The sequence below is a fragment of the Oryza sativa genome, chromosome 5, assembly GCF_034140825.1.
Source record: "Oryza sativa Japonica Group chromosome 5, ASM3414082v1".
NCBI lineage: Eukaryota > Viridiplantae > Streptophyta > Magnoliopsida > Poales > Poaceae > Oryza > Oryza sativa.
Window position 1 is genome coordinate 638667 of NC_089039.1, and position 17427 is coordinate 656093.

Here is a 17427-nt window from a genome sequence, read left to right on the forward strand (position 1 = left end):
CGCACTCCACAACCTTGCGGGAGCGCACGTCAGATCGAGACCTCCGTCCCCGCCACCCGCGTCGCCGTCCCCCCGTCCACAGCGCCTGCAGCTCTCCGCTACCGCTCTCTGCCCGCAACCCACGCCATCCCCGCCACCCGCCGCCGTCCCCGCCATCTACGCCAGCAACCCACGCCATCCCCGCCGTCTGACGCCGTCCCCGCCGCCTACGCCGCCAACCCACGCCATCCCTGCCGCCTGCGCCGCCGTCCCCCCTGCCCAAAGCTCTCCGCTCGCACCTCCGGCCCGCGCCATCCGCCATCCGCCATCCGCCCTCCTCGTCCGCCCTTCCCCTCAGACCTCATCCTTTCCATTTTCCCCTCTTCTGTCACTCTCTCCTTGCTATCCATACGTATACTCGTATAGCGGAATAGAAAAGAAGAGCAAAAAAAAATAGCTTAGACAGAGTTACAGAGTATTAGTTGCCTACTACTAATTAGTATTTTAGTCAAAGCAAAGTGATGCAAAATTTGTTTGGTTAAGTGCAGTTTTTTTTTCACAAATGCATAATTATTTCATCTACATAGATTAACAAAATTTAACAATCATCTGTTTTTCCTGTACTTGCGAGACGAAACTTTTAAAACTAATTGCGCCATGATCTGACAATGCCGTGCTACAGTAAACATTTGCTAATGACCGATTATTTACGCTTAATAAATTTGTCTCACAGTTTATATGCGGATTATGTAATTTGTTTTGTTAATAATCTATGTGTTAATAATTCAGATAACCACTTTTCTCTATCCTCTATTTTACACATGCTTCTAAAAAATCCTACGCTATCACATGATTTAAAATCTTAGACATATTATTTTGGACCATTACATTATATCTTTTCAAAATAAAAAACATATATAAAATATAAGAAAAAAAATATGACCATTGTAACTTTAATCGGTAAAACAATTATTTACATCCGATAGACCAATCCTTAAAAATACAAATCCATTCCACCTCTCTCCCATACATAATCACTCGTCTCTCCACGATATCTGTACGTACATGCAAGATATATATCTTGCATATAACAGAATTTTAAAAAATTACCATCGAGACAATCGTCAAGCTACTAATGCAAAGGTTGTTTGATTATTATTTGTCCAGATGATAATTTGATCTAACTGGGTTAATACATTTTAAATTTTTTACACTCTATCCAAACATCCATTCTATTCCATACTATATTTTAAACATTCATTTCTATCATATTTATATACCATTTTCTTTTCTTTTCTCAAAATCATTTATATACCATTTTCTATTATTTTCTAAAAATCCTGTGTTACAAAGGAAACCCTAAATTCTTTCTAATAACAACAAAAATTATGATAGTTTAAATAATATGCCCGCGCAACTGCGCGGGCTACCTTCCTAGTTATTAACTAAATAGTAAATTAAATACACCACCAACAAATTAAACCAGAACAATTAAGTGCTGCTTGTATTGCTCGTCAGATGGTGGGTCACGAAACTCAATTGAAAAGAAGGGTACAGTAGTGTTCCGCTCTACTCTCAGTAAGAAGATGGTAATTAAGTGTGATGGATTTGATCAAGTGAGATTGTGCTTGAAACTTACTGACAACAGGCGATGGCGATCGAGTTTGACCTGAACACAGTTGATGATACAAATTTGGCATTTCACATGTGAGACTTAATATAACAATCGATATATTAATTTCACTTCATCACTAGCTACAGGGCGTCACGACACGTCGTAATTAAAATTAATTAGACCAGCTCGCTAATTAACTATACTCTTCGATACAAAGTCAACTCCATGCGCACAAGCTAGAGACGAATGCGAAGAAGAAGAAGAAAACTTAGAAGATGCAACTATATATCAAACATATATATAACGAGATATATATAGTATTAGCAAAGAAAGAGAGATAAATTAAGGGATATATAGATATATTGGTAGATCCTTTTGCAAGGTCAACTCCATAAACAAAGCATTGATGCAATGGCAATGTCAACGCCCCTCCCTCGCCGCCCATTTTTGCCTTCTCCCGCCGCGCCGCCGCCACTTCGATCCCCCCTCCGATCGATGCGCGCATCGGATCGCCGCCGCCGCCGCCGTCTCGTCTGAGTCGTCCTCATCACCACCATGGGCAACAGCTTGGCGAGCCTGGCGACGCCGTGCTTCGCGGACGCCGCCGCCGGTGGTGGGCGCGGGCGCGGTCACCACGCCGCCGGCGACGACGCCGTTGCGTTCGACGACGACGACGCCGCGGGGGGCTGCAACAGCATCGGTCACATTCTGAGCTTCGATGGACGCGATGCGCCGGCGTTCGCCATCCATGGCGTGTTGCTGCCGTCGAACCCGTCGACGATGGCCTCCACCGGCGGCGGCGGCGGCGGCGGCGCCTCCGTCCTCAACGACGGCGCGCTGTCCATCGGGTCGTCGTCGTTCGACAGCTCCAACTCCTTCTCGTTCCGGACGCTCCAGCCGCGGCAGTACTCCGGGCCACTGGAGTACTGCACCACGTCGCCGTCGACGTCGGGCGCGTCGTCGTCGCGGCAGCTCGGCCCGCGCACCGACAAGCAGATCCTCAACGACATCTACGCCAACCGGCAACGCCGCCGGTGTCAGGGGTCCAAGGGGCCGCCGCTCCTCGGCCGCCTCCGCAAGGCGGTGGCGTCGCTGCTGCGCGCCGGGCCGTGCGGCTTCCCCGAGCAGGAGGAGCCCGCCGCCATGATCAACGGCGTCGGCGTGGTGAGGAACGGCGAGGAGAGCATCAGCCGGAACGTCGACGCGGCGGCGGCGGACGACGGTGCGGAGAGGGTGCAGTGGGCGCGCGGCAAGGCCGGGGAGGACAGGGTGCACGTGGTGGTGTCGGAGGAGCACGGGTGGATGTTCGTCGGCATCTACGACGGCTTCAATGGCCCCGACGCCACCGACTACCTCGCCGACAACCTGTACGCGGCCGTGTGCCGCGAGCTCAACGGCGTGCTCTCGGAGGACGAGCCGGATCCACCGGAGGCGGCGGCGGCGGCGGGGCGGTGCAACGGGTGCGGCGGAGCGGCGCGGCACCGCGAGGTGCTCGACGCGATGGCGCGGGCGCTGCGGCGGACGGAGGAGGGGTACTTCGCGGAGGCGGAGGCGCGCGCGGCGGAGTGCCCGGAGCTGGCGATGATGGGGTCGTGCGTCCTCGTCGTGCTGATGAAGGGCGCCGACGTGTACGCCATGAACGTCGGCGACAGCCGCGCCGTGCTGGCGCACCAGGCCGAGCCGGACCTGTCCCACGTCGTGCTGCCGCGGGGCAGCCACCACGATGGCGACGGCGACCTCGCCGGCGTGAAGGAGGCGATCAAGCGGCAGTTCGACGAGTGCGAGATGGGGGAGCTGGCGGCGCTGCAGCTCACCATGGATCACAGCACCAATGTGTACAAGGTTATTATACTCCCTAGTATTCACCATTGCATTCAGGGTTTAATCTTTCGGTTTGGACGTTTCTATTGAAGGGTGCTGAGATACCAACATTTTGAAAAAAAATTACACAAATTTAAACAAAATATTGCCAAATTCACAAGAAAAAAAATAAAAAATTTGGCTGAAACTATATCATATTGTGGGGAGGGGTCTGAAATGACCGAAATTTTGAAACTCTGATTGCATTGACATTGTATTGGTTGGTTCTGATGGAACTAATTGATTGGATCGCCATTGAAATGTGTAGGAGGTGAGAAGGATCAGGAGTGAGCACTTGGATGATCCTGGCTGCATCACCAATGGCAGGGTGAAGGGTTGTTTGAAGGTGACAAGAGCGTTTGGAGCTGGCTACCTAAAAGAGGTGTGCATATTTGTATCTAACTAAATTTTATTCTTAAACCACATATTAATCCTTTAGTGACTAACTATATCAAGCCTAACTATAGAAGAAACTAACTGTAATGACTAGCTTGCGTACATTTCAAGTTAACTTTGATCAAAGTCAAAACAACTTATAATCTGAAACGGAGGGAGTATTTGGTGTTGCAGCCCCGTTGGAACAAGGCTCTACTAGAGGTGTTCCAGGTGGATTATGTGGGTAGCTCGCCGTACATCAGCTGCCGTCCGTACATCCGACACCACCGGTTAGGGGCGCAGGACAAGTTCTTGATCCTCTCGTCGGATGGTCTGTATGACTACTTCACAAAAGAGGAGGTGGTGGCACAAGTGGAGGCCTTCACCGCCGGCTACCCCGACGAGGACCCTGCCAAGTACCTCAGCCACCAGATTCTCCTCCGGGCCGCCAATCAAGCTGGTTAGTTTTACTCTCTATATATAAACTCCCTCAATCTTAAAATATATAACACCGTTGACTTTTCGTATAACGTTGGACCATTCGCGTTATTCAAATTTAGTAATTCTCTCAGTATCTCCATTACAAGAAAACCGACAATAGAAAAATGTGATACTTCCTTAATAACCGTAAAATCACTCCTTCTATATATGTTGCTATTTAGTTGGCAATGCTGTTTGTTGTTGTTTTAACTTTGACCAATAATAATCGTAATAGTGCTTGTAAATTTACTAAAATGAATGGTCAAAGTTTGAATGTAAATGATGCTTGATGACAAATTTTTAGGAACTGAAGAAGTAATAGAACCTTTCTTTCTCATAGTTATTGTAGAAGAAAACATACCTGAAATAGCTTGTTAATTTTCTGGTTACCTCTATCTTGTTAGTTGCACTCTAATCAAGTCTTCATTTTTTTTTCTTTCAGAGTCAAGAACATGTAATTGTTTACTTATTATTACTTAGGGTTAATATTGATTTTAATTTTTTTGATGCATTATTTGTGTAGGGATGGGGTTCCATGAGTTGCTAGAGATTCAGCAAGGAGATCGACGACAGTACCATGACGATGTCTCCATCATTATCATCTCCTTGGAGGGAAAAATTTGGAGATCATCACAATGAACTAATCCTGTCCATGTACTAGTGATTAATCTCTACCACCAATATTGCATTGGTAGCATACATGATGCAATCTACAATGTACAAAGGATCAATCAATCACTGAGGGGGAGTAGCACATGCAATTTTTTTCCCCTCTTGTAAGTCAAAATCAATCACAAATCAATGAGCAAGTTTTGGCGGCAGTTTATTTTTTAATCTTGCTTCCATCGAGTTTTATGAAGGGATTATACATGATACTTCATTTTAGGATTTCTGTTTTGATTCTCTGTGTACTAGGTTAATATAGGTTGCGTTTAGTTCCGTGTCCTAATTTTTTTAAGTATATGGACACACATTTGAAGTATTAAATATAGACTAATAACAAAACAAATTACATATTCCGACCACAAACTGCGAGACGAATCTTTTGAGCCTAATTAATCCGTCATTAGCACATATGGGTTACTGTAGCACTTACGGCTAATCATGATGTAAATAGGTTCAAAAGATTTATCTCGCGATTTACATACAGCCTATGCAATTAGCTTTTCTTTTTATTTACATTTGATGCTCCATACATATGTCCAAACATTCGATGTGATGAAAAAGTTGCAAGTTTGAAGAAAAAAGTTAAAATCTAAACACAGCCGTAGTAGTTTTTTTTATCTCACCTTCTATATAAAAAAGGGAAACAAACAAAAGAGCTTTATCAAAATGACAATAATTTGTATGTAAGCAGAAGACAGAAAGACACTTAGATTTTATACTTCGGAGATTTGATCATATACCTTCTTTTATATCGAAAAGGTAGGCAAAATGTGAGAAAAATGAACCAAAAAGCAGAGCTGTTCCCATAAGCAGTTTTCCCTCATTGGCCTAAAAAAATAAGTCAAAGCTAAAATTTTAAATTTTAAAAACTTAATTTTGAAGATGTTTTTAATGTAGTTTCTTTTTAGCACTGACTTATAGATCAAACACGTGTATAAAAGTTTTACCCACATTGTTTTGATTGCTAATAAACCGTTACGACTTGGGTAACTGACGAGGCTTAAAACCTATGTTACTTAAATAAAAAAGTATTATGTTTTCAACAACATATAGGAGGGAGCTATGTAAACGGGTTTGATTTGAAATTAATTCATCTAAAAATGTTTGAATTCCTCTAAAAAACGAAGGAGTTTGAATTGAGTGCGAGCAGCTCACTTGGAAATTGGAATGTCCCAAGCTAAAACAAAAAGAGTGAATCCACTAGTGTAGTGCTCCACTACACTCTTGCAATAGCAGAGCAGGGTATATAAAATCTGGCGAATCGAGAGGAGGAGGCGATCAATTCGATTAAATTCACTAAAATTCAATTCGAATTCAGATCGAATCGAGGGATCCCCCATCCCCATGGCGTCGCCGACGTCCTCCGCCTCCGCGCCGGCGAGCCACCACCTGCGCCTCTGGTGGCGCCGCCGCGGCCGCGGCGGCGCCGTCGGGGCCACCTTCACCGTCGCGCTCCTCGCCGCCGCGCTGCTCCTCGCCCTCTCCTTGTACGCCTCCTCCCTGCCCCGCGCGCCTACCACGCCCTCCTCCTCCTCTAACCTCGTCGGCCTCACCCTCGTCCGCCGCGCCAAGGAGAAGGGCGCGGGTCAGTAGTCCTCTCACCTCGATTTGATCCCCTTTCGTGTTTTGCAACATAGTTGGTCAGGTGGAGTGTGTTTATGCTTTTGAGTGTGATTTTGCAGTGTGCTTGGATGGGAGCGCGCCGGGGTACCATCTGCAGAGAGGCTCCGGCACTGGATCTCAAAACTGGCTCCTTCACTTGGAGGTGAGCAGCCTTTTGGATCTAGTTCTATTGATTTAGATACAGAACCATGAATAATTAGTTTAGTTTAGAGGACAATGCATGTTTCGTGGGTTTCAAAACCCTTGAAATTTAAGCGCTGGAATAACTGCACTTTCGAGTAAGAGTTGCTCATGTTGTTCATGTCATGGTATGATCTATAAACACTCCGATTATGATAGCCTGACACAAACTTTAGGCATGATTTAGCTGTAGCTGACTCGGTGTTGATGAAACAATGGGCCTAGAATGGTTTTGCAGAAAACTAATGTTTGGAGCATATCAGCGTATAGCAATGCGCTGGTAATGGCACAGTTAGATTATTCATGAAATGATAGTGTTGTGGTATCTAGAGGGCTTCTTATTTTTACCATTTTTAACTAATGGATACTTGCTAATTGATGCTCCCGAGCTTCAGTTTCTTGTCTGCCCAGTTTTTCTTGTTTGCGTTATTGTCTTTGCCATTCTTGTCAGCTTTTCAATTTCCTGAATTATCGTGTTCCATGAGCTTTAGGGCGGAGGCTGGTGCCGGAATCTGAGGTCATGTGCTTCACGTCAAAAATCGGTGTTGGGTTCATCGCAATACATGGAATGCCAGATTGAGTTTGCTGGGATCTTGAGTAATGACAAATTTCAAAACCCAGGTAGCTACATTTTATTTTTATACTAGCTGTCTGCTCCTTTTATTAATAATGTGATCCAGTATTCAAACTGCTGTATTGCATCATTAGTACAATCTACAGTGTGTACAGTAGTCCCAGGTAGCTACATTTTATTTTTATACTAGCTGTCTGCTCCTTTTATTAATAATGTGATCCAGTGTTCAAACTGCTGTATTGCATCATTAGTACAATCTACAGTGTGTACAGTAGTCGTGCCTTCTGGTAAAATAATCATGTCCAAATAACTCGAGTTCTGTTGTTGCAACAGTTTTTTTACAACAGTGTTTTCAGCAGCATGAACAAGTCCTCATTGAGACTTTGAAAATTTCTTGGATAGTTATTTACTTACTGTATTTTGCAGCTTAACCTATCGTATCATATTTTACTGATTGTTTCTGACATAAATAATATATTTCACCATCATCTGTATATAACTAGCAGTTCATGCATTTGTATCATGTGTTCAAACAGAACTATCCATCTAGTATTTACTTGGTGTGAGATCAGGCCAATTGTTGACTACAGAACAAATTCCTTGCTCCTTTCAGGAGTAATATTTTTGAACTCCTAAATACTGGTAGTCTCATTCAGCTTGCCTTCCATGTGCAGATTTTTACAATTGGAATAAAGTTAAGATAAGGTATTGTGATGGGGCATCATTTTCTGGAAACGTCAAGAACGAATTGCAGGTCTGATTTGCCCTTTTTTTTTTCAATAGATGTTCTTAGTAACTCAGTATTTGTTCTGACATCCAGGTATTGTTAATCATTGCAGAATGGCACAAAATTCTTTTTCCGGGGCCAGCGTATCTGGGAGGCAGTAATGAGCGAACTTCTACTAAAGGGACTCAGGCATGCCAAACAGGTAATTCCTAGCAAGCACAACAATGTTCTTTTTTATTATTTTTCAAGCGTATTCATGATTCAAATGCATGAATCAAACATCCATCTTAATGTTATATTGTTGCCCTGCATGGATATATGCATTTTTAGCTGAGGTTAACTGGGTAAAAATATTCTAAGAACAGAATAGGTCCTTTTGGCTCATTTCTTTGGTAATCAATTGAATGACACAAAGTTTCGGTGTGTTTCTGAAGATATTTGGCAATCAATTAAATGTTGTTTACTGAAATATAATGTATTCCAAAGAAACAATATGGCTGATTAGTGATCGATAAATAACATGGACCCGCTACATATGAAGTATTGACAATGGTGTCTAACTTTACTTTTCTGTGTACCCAAGGGATCTCTTCACCATTGTCTATGAAGCTCTGTATAACTACTTGCTGATCTTTACTGTATGTTTTTCTTACCATAGTATGTATTCACATGCTTACAAAATGACCGTATATCTTGATCTAATATACTATGCTGTTTTCCATATAAGAAATTCAACTGTTGTACTGATGGTGTAATGCTGATATTTTCCAGCTTTCAGGCTTTTCTAACAGGATGCTCTGCTGGTGGGCTAGCCACTTTCATTCACTGCGATAATTTCCGTACACTGCTACCAAAGGATTCTAGGGTTAAGTGTCTTGCGGATGGTGGATTTTTCCTCGATGTGTATGTTTCCAAATCACCTTTGCACGTGCTTTGTGATTTTCAATATTTTTTTCATGCATGCATGAAGTACTTGCTAGATATTCTGTGTCAATCTGAGTATTTGCAGCTGTAGGCACAAATAGTAACTAGAAGACTTCAAACATCCAAACTATTTGAGTGTATGAACATTGAAAATCTTGTACTGACGTATATATAAAATGAAATCGTCCAACGAGATGATATTGTGTTATTCTTACTCCGGTGTCTTGTTATAAAATCATTCCTGGACTGGGCCAACTCGAGGTGGTACATATGCATTCATTCTGACCTTTCAGATTAGATTTTTTTGGAGTTTGCACTTCCTCTACGGCATCACCTAAGTCACTAGTTCATTTCAAGGCATTAATTGTCAGCAAGCAAACATGTTGCACACTCCTTCAGCACTAGCTGATCAGGAATAAGAAAGTATATTCAATATGCCATTTTTTCAGAGAGAAAAAAATATACTGTAATAGAAAATTGTACTGCATTATCTTCAGCTTCTATCTATCTCATTATGTTTTTTTTTCTCCATTACAGAGAGGACATTTCTGGGCAAAGGACCATGCGAGCATTCTACAACGATGTTGTCCGTCTTCAGGTCTTTCCCTTCCTTCCTCCTATAAAGTTATCTGTTTCCAATACTCAAATCTCTTTCTCGAATGTCCTTTTTTCAGGATCTGCGTGGAAGGTTTCCCCATTGTGGTCCAAACATGGATCTGGGCCAGGTTAGTCATGGTATGCATTTATATCAGTAATCTTGCTATCCCTGATCTTATGCTTTACTAAATCCTGGCCATTAACTTTGTTCCAGTGCTTCTTCCCAAGTGAAGTTGTAAAGGACATCATCACCCCAGTATTTGTTCTTAATCCAGCGTATGATGCTTGGCAGGTATCCTTATTTCCACCACTAGAGTTCTCCAGTGTTGTGTAAAACTATCAGTGTCAAATATTCTTAAAAATTCCCATTTCAGGTGCAACATGTGTTGAGTCCAGTAGCATCTGACCCTCAACATTCATGGCTAGAATGCAGACTGGATATTAGCAAGTGTGATTCGAACCAACTTGAAATTCTCCAAGGTTGAGTCACCTTGTGTCTTATTATATAATTAACTTATCCGCCTTTCAGGATTTTGTAGTCATGTTTTTCTATATGAAACATACTTTGCAGGTTTTAGGAAAAAGTTACATGATACTATAAGTGAACTTAAGCACAAAAAGGACTGGGGCTTTTTTATCGACTCATGCTTTATACACTGTCAGTCGTTGAACTCCTTGACTTGGCATTCTCCATCTTCTCTTAGAGTCAACAACAAGGTAATGCTTTCATCCTCTAAAAAGAAAACAGAAAGAAAAAAAATGTCTACAGTTCAAGGAACATTATATATTATGTCAAATTGACAAATTGTAGGTTAGCCTGTGTTGAGGGCTAGCCTTTGCAAATTTATGGTGACCGTCAGCTGACTTAACATCTAGTATTTACAGTGATGATGTTCTTGAGATTATTTATGTGTTTTAAACTATTCGATGTACAAGAAAGAAAGGTGTCCTGTTAGTCACAAGATAAGAGTGACTCTATAAATAGTTTGCCGAGGATTCAGCCTATAAAAAAACAGGAAGAAGCTCCTCAGCAGTCAGCTGTGCTACTGCTGTACATGAGTACATCGTCTAAGCCCCATAAATATATTATTTAATGTAACATCACAGGACATCCCTTTGTAGGTCATCTGTTGTAGATTGCATGTCTCCACTACGGCATTACCTCATGTTAGTTTAATTTCCTGCACATGATACTTACTGAGCTAACCATGAAGGTGTCAGTATTCCTCCAATCTTCTTGGTTTACTTCTTCAATATTTTGCTCGTGGTCTAACGTTGAATCTGCTGAATAGACCATTGCAGAGGCGGTTGGAGATTGGTTCTTTGACAGAAGAGAGGTGAAGGAAATTGATTGTGAATATCCCTGCAACCCGACTTGCCACAACTTGGTTTTTGCCAAGCCTTTCAAGGCATGATGAAGTTCTAAACACGTTTCTCTTTTTGCCATGATATTGTAAAACAGGAAATTTTATATCAATCATCGGTCATCATGTAATCTTCAGACTCGTCGGGTGTTTGACACCCAAAATCATACATCTGAGATAGTTAGACTGGCCGAATTTTTTTTCCACGCAATTTATGTAGGATTATAAGTAGTTTATTCAAAAGTAGAATTGTATGTGCTGTACTTCACAACTTGTTTTCTATAAAATAAACAAAAAGTGTATTTCTTGTACTGTTGTAGTATTGCCTATACATACATGTCTGGTCAATCTACCCTATCATAATTTGGACCCTGTACCTGCCATCAATCAGCTTAGATATTTTAATTTTCCATACGATTAACGTAATGATTTCTAGCTCTTGAAAGCAAACATGTCGTTTTCTTCTGACCTTTTGACCTTGTTCTAATAATATGCGTGGCATATTGATTAATTGAGGAGATGATGCAATTTAACTGACAATTCCATCTCACGAAAAGGCCAGCCATGGGCTGTCATTTGAGATAGATGGGCATCTAACCTGTCATTATCCGTTAAGCAGTGGGATTACTGATCGTTTCCATTACAGGGACGCGCACGAGGCAGCCTGAGAAAAGAGAAGGAAGCTAATGAAAACGAAAGCGGCCAAGACCAAGAAAACGAGTCGACGGTGATGCCGCGTTAGGTCGCTCATCAACAGTTGTCTCTCTTTCCCTCCATTTCTGGTCCAGCCATAAACACCATTAATACCGTTTTTTTATCCTCTTTCCAAAGGAAAATTTGCTCAATACTTGACTGAAGTTAACATGACATTGTTCATCACTCGTTTTCAGAAAAGAAAACAAAAAAAAAAGAGAGGGGACATTATTCATCACTGTAGTGGTAGTGTGCCTATAGGCACGTCACTGCTCTCCAGGAACAAAACGACACAACCATTGTCTCCTAATTCAGCGTCTATTGGGACCCAATGGGAGCACAAGTAAAAACAGCCATTGGGGCTGAGTGATGAGCCATCAGAGAGTAATTAATCGCACTTTGAAATTATTAGTTAGTTTCTGTCACATGATGAGGTGTGGCACCAAGATATTTTTTGCTTGAGTGATCATATGGACTATAGAATGGCCAAAGCTTCACAAATATCTGTCCGTGTTATCGTCAGTTCGTCACAAGAAGCAAAAGAACTACTAGGTCGATCACCAAGCCTGACGTGGAATTGCAGCCATGACTTGGAAGGTTTCCAAATTCCAAGTTGTGTGCTGTGTCCTGGTCAAAACAAACTACAGTAGCACTTGGCTTGTGTCTCATATAGTCATCTCCTAGTCCTTAAACTCTGCATAACAACAAAGCTTTTGCCACAAAAATTCTTGTTATCTCCATGAATTTCTTTCAATCTAAACCCAATCCACACGGCAGACTTCAGTGTTAATCAGAGTTGGTCCTCAGTCTCACCTAAACCTATGATGCTAAGTCCATCTTTCCAAGTGAAATGTAGTGGTATGATTTGTCGATAGAAAAATTATGCTACTCCTGGATCTCACAATATCACTGCAGGTAGGAGCACAAGAGAAGGTACAGATCGCAAGGACAACCATACAGCTACAGGCAACAACAGTCTTCATTTTATCAGCCTGAAGAAAAGAAACAATCTGATGCTGATGCCATCACGAACGAACGAAGGAAGCCAATTACTAGCAGTAACAATCCGGCTGTAACAGCCGGACGACGATGGACAGTGGCACTGACAGAGACAGTGACACGCCACCACAGTTCAAAGAACCGGTACACACTGGAGTACGGTACATACAATGTCATCACATAGGCAGAGACCGCAGCTGCTGAATTCATGGCGATCCAATGGACCACCCTGCTGATGGCTGCAGCATCACCAGGACATGAACTCGCACCATTATAACACGAGACAAGGGCCAAAAATGGGGGCATGATTCATCACACAGAGGAGGAGGGGTCAGGCCGGCGCAGAGCTCACATGCCATGGCAGGCTAACTTTAGAGGTGACGAACATGAACCCCGTTTCACATCTCTGCTGCATGCATCCCTTAACCACACCAACACTCACTGTGTGATTGATGATGAATTGCTCTCACTCACTCACTCACTCTCTCTCTGGTCTTTCAGAGCTCCTATGCATATGCTAAGCTTAACCCGGCAAGCCGAAAAATAGGGTGGGCACACAGACAATGGGGAGTGGAGGGTTCTACTTATTTAGTCCCTATCTATTTAACTTTCCATGGATCAAAGTTGCTCCAAATTAGCCATTGGATTTTCATCTGGGTTTCTGATACCAACGGATGTTTTGAGGATGATGCGGCGATTGTCCGTGCGTTGTTCTGCTTTCATAGATCGTGCTCAGGCTTGTCCAGGTTGCTGCTGTCACTGTCCGCCATGCGGCTCGAGCCACGGCCAAGCTTTGAGAAGGAGCCCATGGCCGAAGGTAGCCCTTTGAAGCTGCTGCTGCCCTCACTGAGGTTGTGAGATCGACGCGACCGCTTCCGGGTGAGCTGCAGGGATGACGGCTTGTCAGGATCACAAGCAGACCTTGTTTGGGCCACCACCAGCCGTGAGATGCTGCCCCGGCAGAATGGGCAGGCCGGTGAGGGCGGTGTCAGGGTCGTCGGATTGGGTTTGTTGTGACAGCACAGTGCCAGCGTGCACGGTGCACACATTTGATGTCCACAGTCTTGCACCTCAATGGTGCAAGCCTGGTCGAAGCAGATGCAGCAAAGCTCCGTGTCGCTCACCTGTGCCCAAATGATCAACACAGCCATTCAGTCATCATGCAAATGCACAGAAAGCTAAATTACACAATGTGTTTATGGGATCCCAATCTGACAGATAACACTGAAATTGTTCAGCACTCAAATACCTCTGAGCATGCATCGTCATCGGCACTGTCATCACCGGGCGAAGGGGATGGCAGGGAGTACTTTGTGCCATTCAGGATTTTCTTCTCCCTCTCCCTGTTGGCTTCCATCAGAGCTGCTTCCAGGAGAGCCTTAGCTTCTGGTTCAAGCTCACTGATGAACTTAAGTGGGGATGGCCACACCATGGGCTCTGCTGATGTAGGGTTCAGCAAAGCTGCACATGCTCCATGGTTCCGTTTCAGCGCAACAGAATAGGGAATTCTCCTGGGGAAACAAAAACCATTAAAATTAAAATCAGTGGCAGAGCATGGGCAATTCAGCAAAAGGACAGGTCAAGTTTGAGAAGAACAGCAAGCTCATGTGAATTCAGCAAATGGTCAGCGAGTTCACCTGTTACTACTTGCTAGACTGAGGTCTACTGTCTAAGAACTGCAGGGATTCTACTAAGCACCTAAATTCAACACCTGAACTTCACTAACAACTATGCTTGATAGCACATCAATGTTTTCTTCTATATGCGCCAAGACAAAAACTGAAGGGGGAAAGATCTAGTTCTCACCCAGCCGAATCCCTTTGGAGCCGATCAGCTCCCCAGGCAAGCAGCTTCCTGATGCAATCCAAGTTCCCGCTACGAGCAGCCAAATGAAGCGACGTGCTTCCAGGGAAGCTGCATCAAACAACACCACCACACGAATCAGCACTGGTAGCAAGGAACCAACAGAGCTGAACAGCTGATCACCAAACATTAATTTGGGATGCCACCAAGATCAGCAGCATTACCCATATGATCCTGTCAAAGCCGACACAATGGCGCCGTTCTCCAGCAACACCTGCACGCACCCCGGCCGCCCCTGCCTGGCCGCGAGATGCAGCGGAGTGGCGCCGTGGTCGTCCCTGACGTTGACGAACCGGGCGAAACCCCTGCCAAGCTTCGACAGCAGCAAGTGAGCTCACAGAGACATCCAGAGCTATTCTATAGCTGTACCAAAGCCACACGACAGGATGAGGATGATCTCACCATGAGTCGGCCACCGGCGTGGTCTGCGCGGCGGCGAGGATGGCCTGCAGGCAGTCGACGTGGCCGTAGTACGCCGCGTGGTGGAGGCAGGTCCTCGCGTGCACCGAGTCGAACATCAAGATCTGGTGCGAAATCGTAACTGTTACTGATTTTTTCAAACAGAATTACTACAGTATTATCAGTATACTGATTTTGCAGTTCTTTTCTCTCACATTTGCGTCGGCCTGGAGGAGCTTGAGCACGCAGTCGATCTTGCCGTGCATGGCCGCGAGCATCAGCGGCGTCTGCAGCATAAGCAGAAGAAGAGCAAAGCAAGGTGAGAAAACAAAAGGACAAGACGAGATCTTTCTTTTTCATTCAAAATCAAAATATGATATTTTCAAGCAGATACTAGTAATTCGAAAAACAGTAGCAAAAAAGAAGAGAGATTTTGGTGGGGATCTCGCACCTGCTTGTGCCGATTCACCGCGTCCGGCGGCGCCCCGCGATCCAAGAACATGGAGAGCACCTGGAAGAAGAAGAAGAAAGAAAACAAGAGAGAAAGGGTGAGACAAGCAAGTCCCGGAGACCGAGGGAAGAAGAAGAAGAAGAAGCAGTGAGGTGAGCGACCTCGATGCGGCCATTGGCGGCGGCGATGTGGAGGACGGAGAGGCGGTCGTAGAGGGTGGCGCGGCGAGCGAGGGAAGGGTCGGCGGCGAGGAGGGCGGCCAGGGCGTCGAGGTCGCCGAGCTGCGCCGCCCGGAAGAAGTCGTGCTCGTCGCCGGTGCGGGCGCAGCTGACACCGTGACCCATGGCCGCACCTCCCTCCTCCTCCGCCGCCGGCGAAGGCGCAGTGGGTGGCGCTGCCGTGGAAGGAAGGCCGAGAGTGAGAATGGGGAAAGGAAGGAGCTCAACGCCTCTTTATTGACCCTTCTTCCTTCTTCACTCTCTCTCTCTCTCTCTCTCTCTCTCTCTAGCTAGTCTCTCCCTTTCTCTCTCCTCTCTTTTTTTTTAAAAAAAGAAGAAATATTCAAAACAGGTAGAAATATCTTCGAATTATTTATTTGAGCCTTTCACTGAATGCTGAAATTTTTTTCATTCCTCGTAACTGCTACCCCCCCCCCCTAATTTATGACTCTCTTCAACTCATTTTTACAATTCAGTTTGCAGTTTTTTTTTTACTTTTTCCAATTGGATGAAAATTGTACGGATAGGAAAAGTATCCATATTTCAAAGAAAAAAAAGGGTCTAAAGTTTCTTCGATTCCCTGTGATTAGTCTCCTCTAAGAAAATAACGTGGGTATCACTTTACTTTTGAGAAGTCTCCTCTGTGTTCTTTCGGCCAGTGATCGATCGATGCTCTTGTTACCTAAACCGCAGGTGAGATTAGATTAGGTGCTAATGCTACTACTTTGTACTACACGCCTACCGTTGCTCTCTGGTTATCGTGGACCCTTCTTTCCCTTCTTCAAAGGCAAGTCTATGTAAAATGTCTCTAGCTAGCCTCTCTTATTTTGTGTTGCCACTGCACTGCACCACACAACCAGACTGACAAAAAAAATAACCAGGTTGATTGGCTTATTGGGCTCATTTGCCAAGCATTTACAGTGGCTAAAATTGTACTAGTTCTTTTTTGGGTAAAATCATGTTTGTTGTTCATATGTGAAAGTAGATTAATTTATTGTTATTTTTAACATTACCAAGTTTTTCATTGTCGAAATTTAAAGAGGCAACATAGCAAATACGCCATTACCAACGCAACCCCTGCTAAATTCTAATAATTCTAAAATTTTCCTCTTAAAACCCTATCAAAATTTGAATAGGCCTCGAACCAAGCACTAGAAACAATTATTTTCTTTCTTTTTTTTGCAATTTTTTTTGTAAGTTGTAAATTGAACGAGTCAAGCAGTTTTATTTGATAAAGAAATTGTCACCCGCTATATTTTATTTCCCTCTATTTATCCACTACATCATCATAACCTAAGCAAAAGAGATTTAAGAGACATACCCAAATAAAAAAGAAATGTCGTAGTAATCTTTGCCGAATAGGAGAAAAAAGATTAGTCATCATTTCTTTTATATTTTTCCCCAATAAAATGAACACGCGTGTACTCTTAAATCAAAACTAGCGAGATCTTTTAAATCTGCTTGCGTCCTTCATGGATTAGGTAATCAAGAAAATACACTCAAAACTGAAAAACAAAAGTGAGGAGTCGTGATCTTTGGGGATGAGTCGGCATGTATGATTGATGAAGCCATGAAGGCAATCATCATGGTTTATCTTCTCTTTTTTCCGGTGTGGTGGAAATGGTTTTATTGGACGTATATATTATTAGTGGGCACAAATCAAATTATTGCGAACTTGCAAGGAGACGTGTGTGTACAAGAAAAGGAGAGCAGATGGTAAACGTAGGACCCATCACTCCATGCATGCGTGGTACCATACTACCATTAGACATGCAAAGCTCCCTTTTAATTAGCATGATCATACATAGTTAACTTAATTTGTGTATAATATTTTTCTTTT

At 43.7% G+C, this 17427-nt stretch overlaps 3 protein-coding genes across 3 annotated transcripts; 2 read left to right on the forward strand and 1 right to left on the reverse strand.

Annotated features, from left to right (window-relative positions):
* Nucleotides 1-1965: 1965 nt before the first annotated feature.
* On the forward strand, nt 1966-5140 carry LOC107276386 (putative protein phosphatase 2C 46). The gene is made up of 4 exons (XM_015783003.3): nt 1966-3436; nt 3723-3836; nt 4025-4289; nt 4833-5140. The coding sequence occupies exons 1-4, from the start codon at nt 2150-2152 to the stop codon at nt 4946-4948; spliced, it is 1782 nt and encodes a 593-aa protein (XP_015638489.2). The 5' UTR covers nt 1966-2149; the 3' UTR covers nt 4949-5140.
* A 1045-nt stretch (nt 5141-6185) lies between these two features.
* LOC9271801 (pectin acetylesterase 5) lies at nt 6186-11275 on the forward strand. Its single transcript, XM_015782240.3, has 12 exons — nt 6186-6560; nt 6658-6740; nt 7270-7399; nt 8027-8106; nt 8192-8281; nt 8858-8982; nt 9541-9601; nt 9678-9728; nt 9815-9892; nt 9975-10080; nt 10172-10317; nt 10893-11275. Exons 1-12 carry the CDS (start codon nt 6320-6322, stop codon nt 11013-11015), a joined length of 1314 nt encoding a protein of 437 aa, XP_015637726.1. The 5' UTR covers nt 6186-6319; the 3' UTR covers nt 11016-11275.
* A 1063-nt stretch (nt 11276-12338) lies between these two features.
* On the reverse strand, nt 12339-15812 carry LOC4337598 (E3 ubiquitin-protein ligase XB3-like). The gene is made up of 8 exons (NM_001402476.1): nt 15531-15812; nt 15370-15429; nt 15134-15205; nt 14922-15043; nt 14684-14824; nt 14463-14570; nt 13906-14167; nt 12339-13780 (listed from the first exon to the last, which is right to left on the reverse strand). Exons 1-8 carry the CDS (start codon nt 15711-15713, stop codon nt 13376-13378), a joined length of 1353 nt encoding a protein of 450 aa, NP_001389405.1. The 5' UTR covers nt 15714-15812; the 3' UTR covers nt 12339-13375.
* Between the last annotated feature and the right edge of the window lie 1615 nt (nt 15813-17427).

Coding starts and splice junctions, on each gene's coding strand:
- LOC107276386 (XM_015783003.3), top strand. CDS start 2,150: ATGGGCAACAGCTTGGCGAGCCTGGCGACGCCGTGCTTCGCGGACGCC. Junction 3,837..4,024: donor GAGCTGGCTACCTAAAAGAG/GTGTGCATATTT, acceptor TTGGTGTTGCAG/CCCCGTTGGAACAAGGCTCT. Junction 4,290..4,832: donor CCGGGCCGCCAATCAAGCTG/GTTAGTTTTACT, acceptor TTATTTGTGTAG/GGATGGGGTTCCATGAGTTG.
- LOC9271801 (XM_015782240.3), top strand. CDS start 6,320: ATGGCGTCGCCGACGTCCTCCGCCTCCGCGCCGGCGAGCCACCACCTG. Junction 6,561..6,657: donor CGCCAAGGAGAAGGGCGCGG/GTCAGTAGTCCT, acceptor GTGATTTTGCAG/TGTGCTTGGATGGGAGCGCG. Junction 10,318..10,892: donor CTCTTAGAGTCAACAACAAG/GTAATGCTTTCA, acceptor TCTGCTGAATAG/ACCATTGCAGAGGCGGTTGG.
- LOC4337598 (NM_001402476.1), bottom strand. CDS start 15,713: ATGGGTCACGGTGTCAGCTGCGCCCGCACCGGCGACGAGCACGACTTC. Junction 14,825..14,921: donor ACGCCGGTGGCCGACTCATG/GTGAGATCATCC, acceptor GAAGCTTGGCAG/GGGTTTCGCCCGGTTCGTCA. Junction 14,571..14,683: donor GCTTTGACAGGATCATATGG/GTAATGCTGCTG, acceptor TGTTTGATGCAG/CTTCCCTGGAAGCACGTCGC.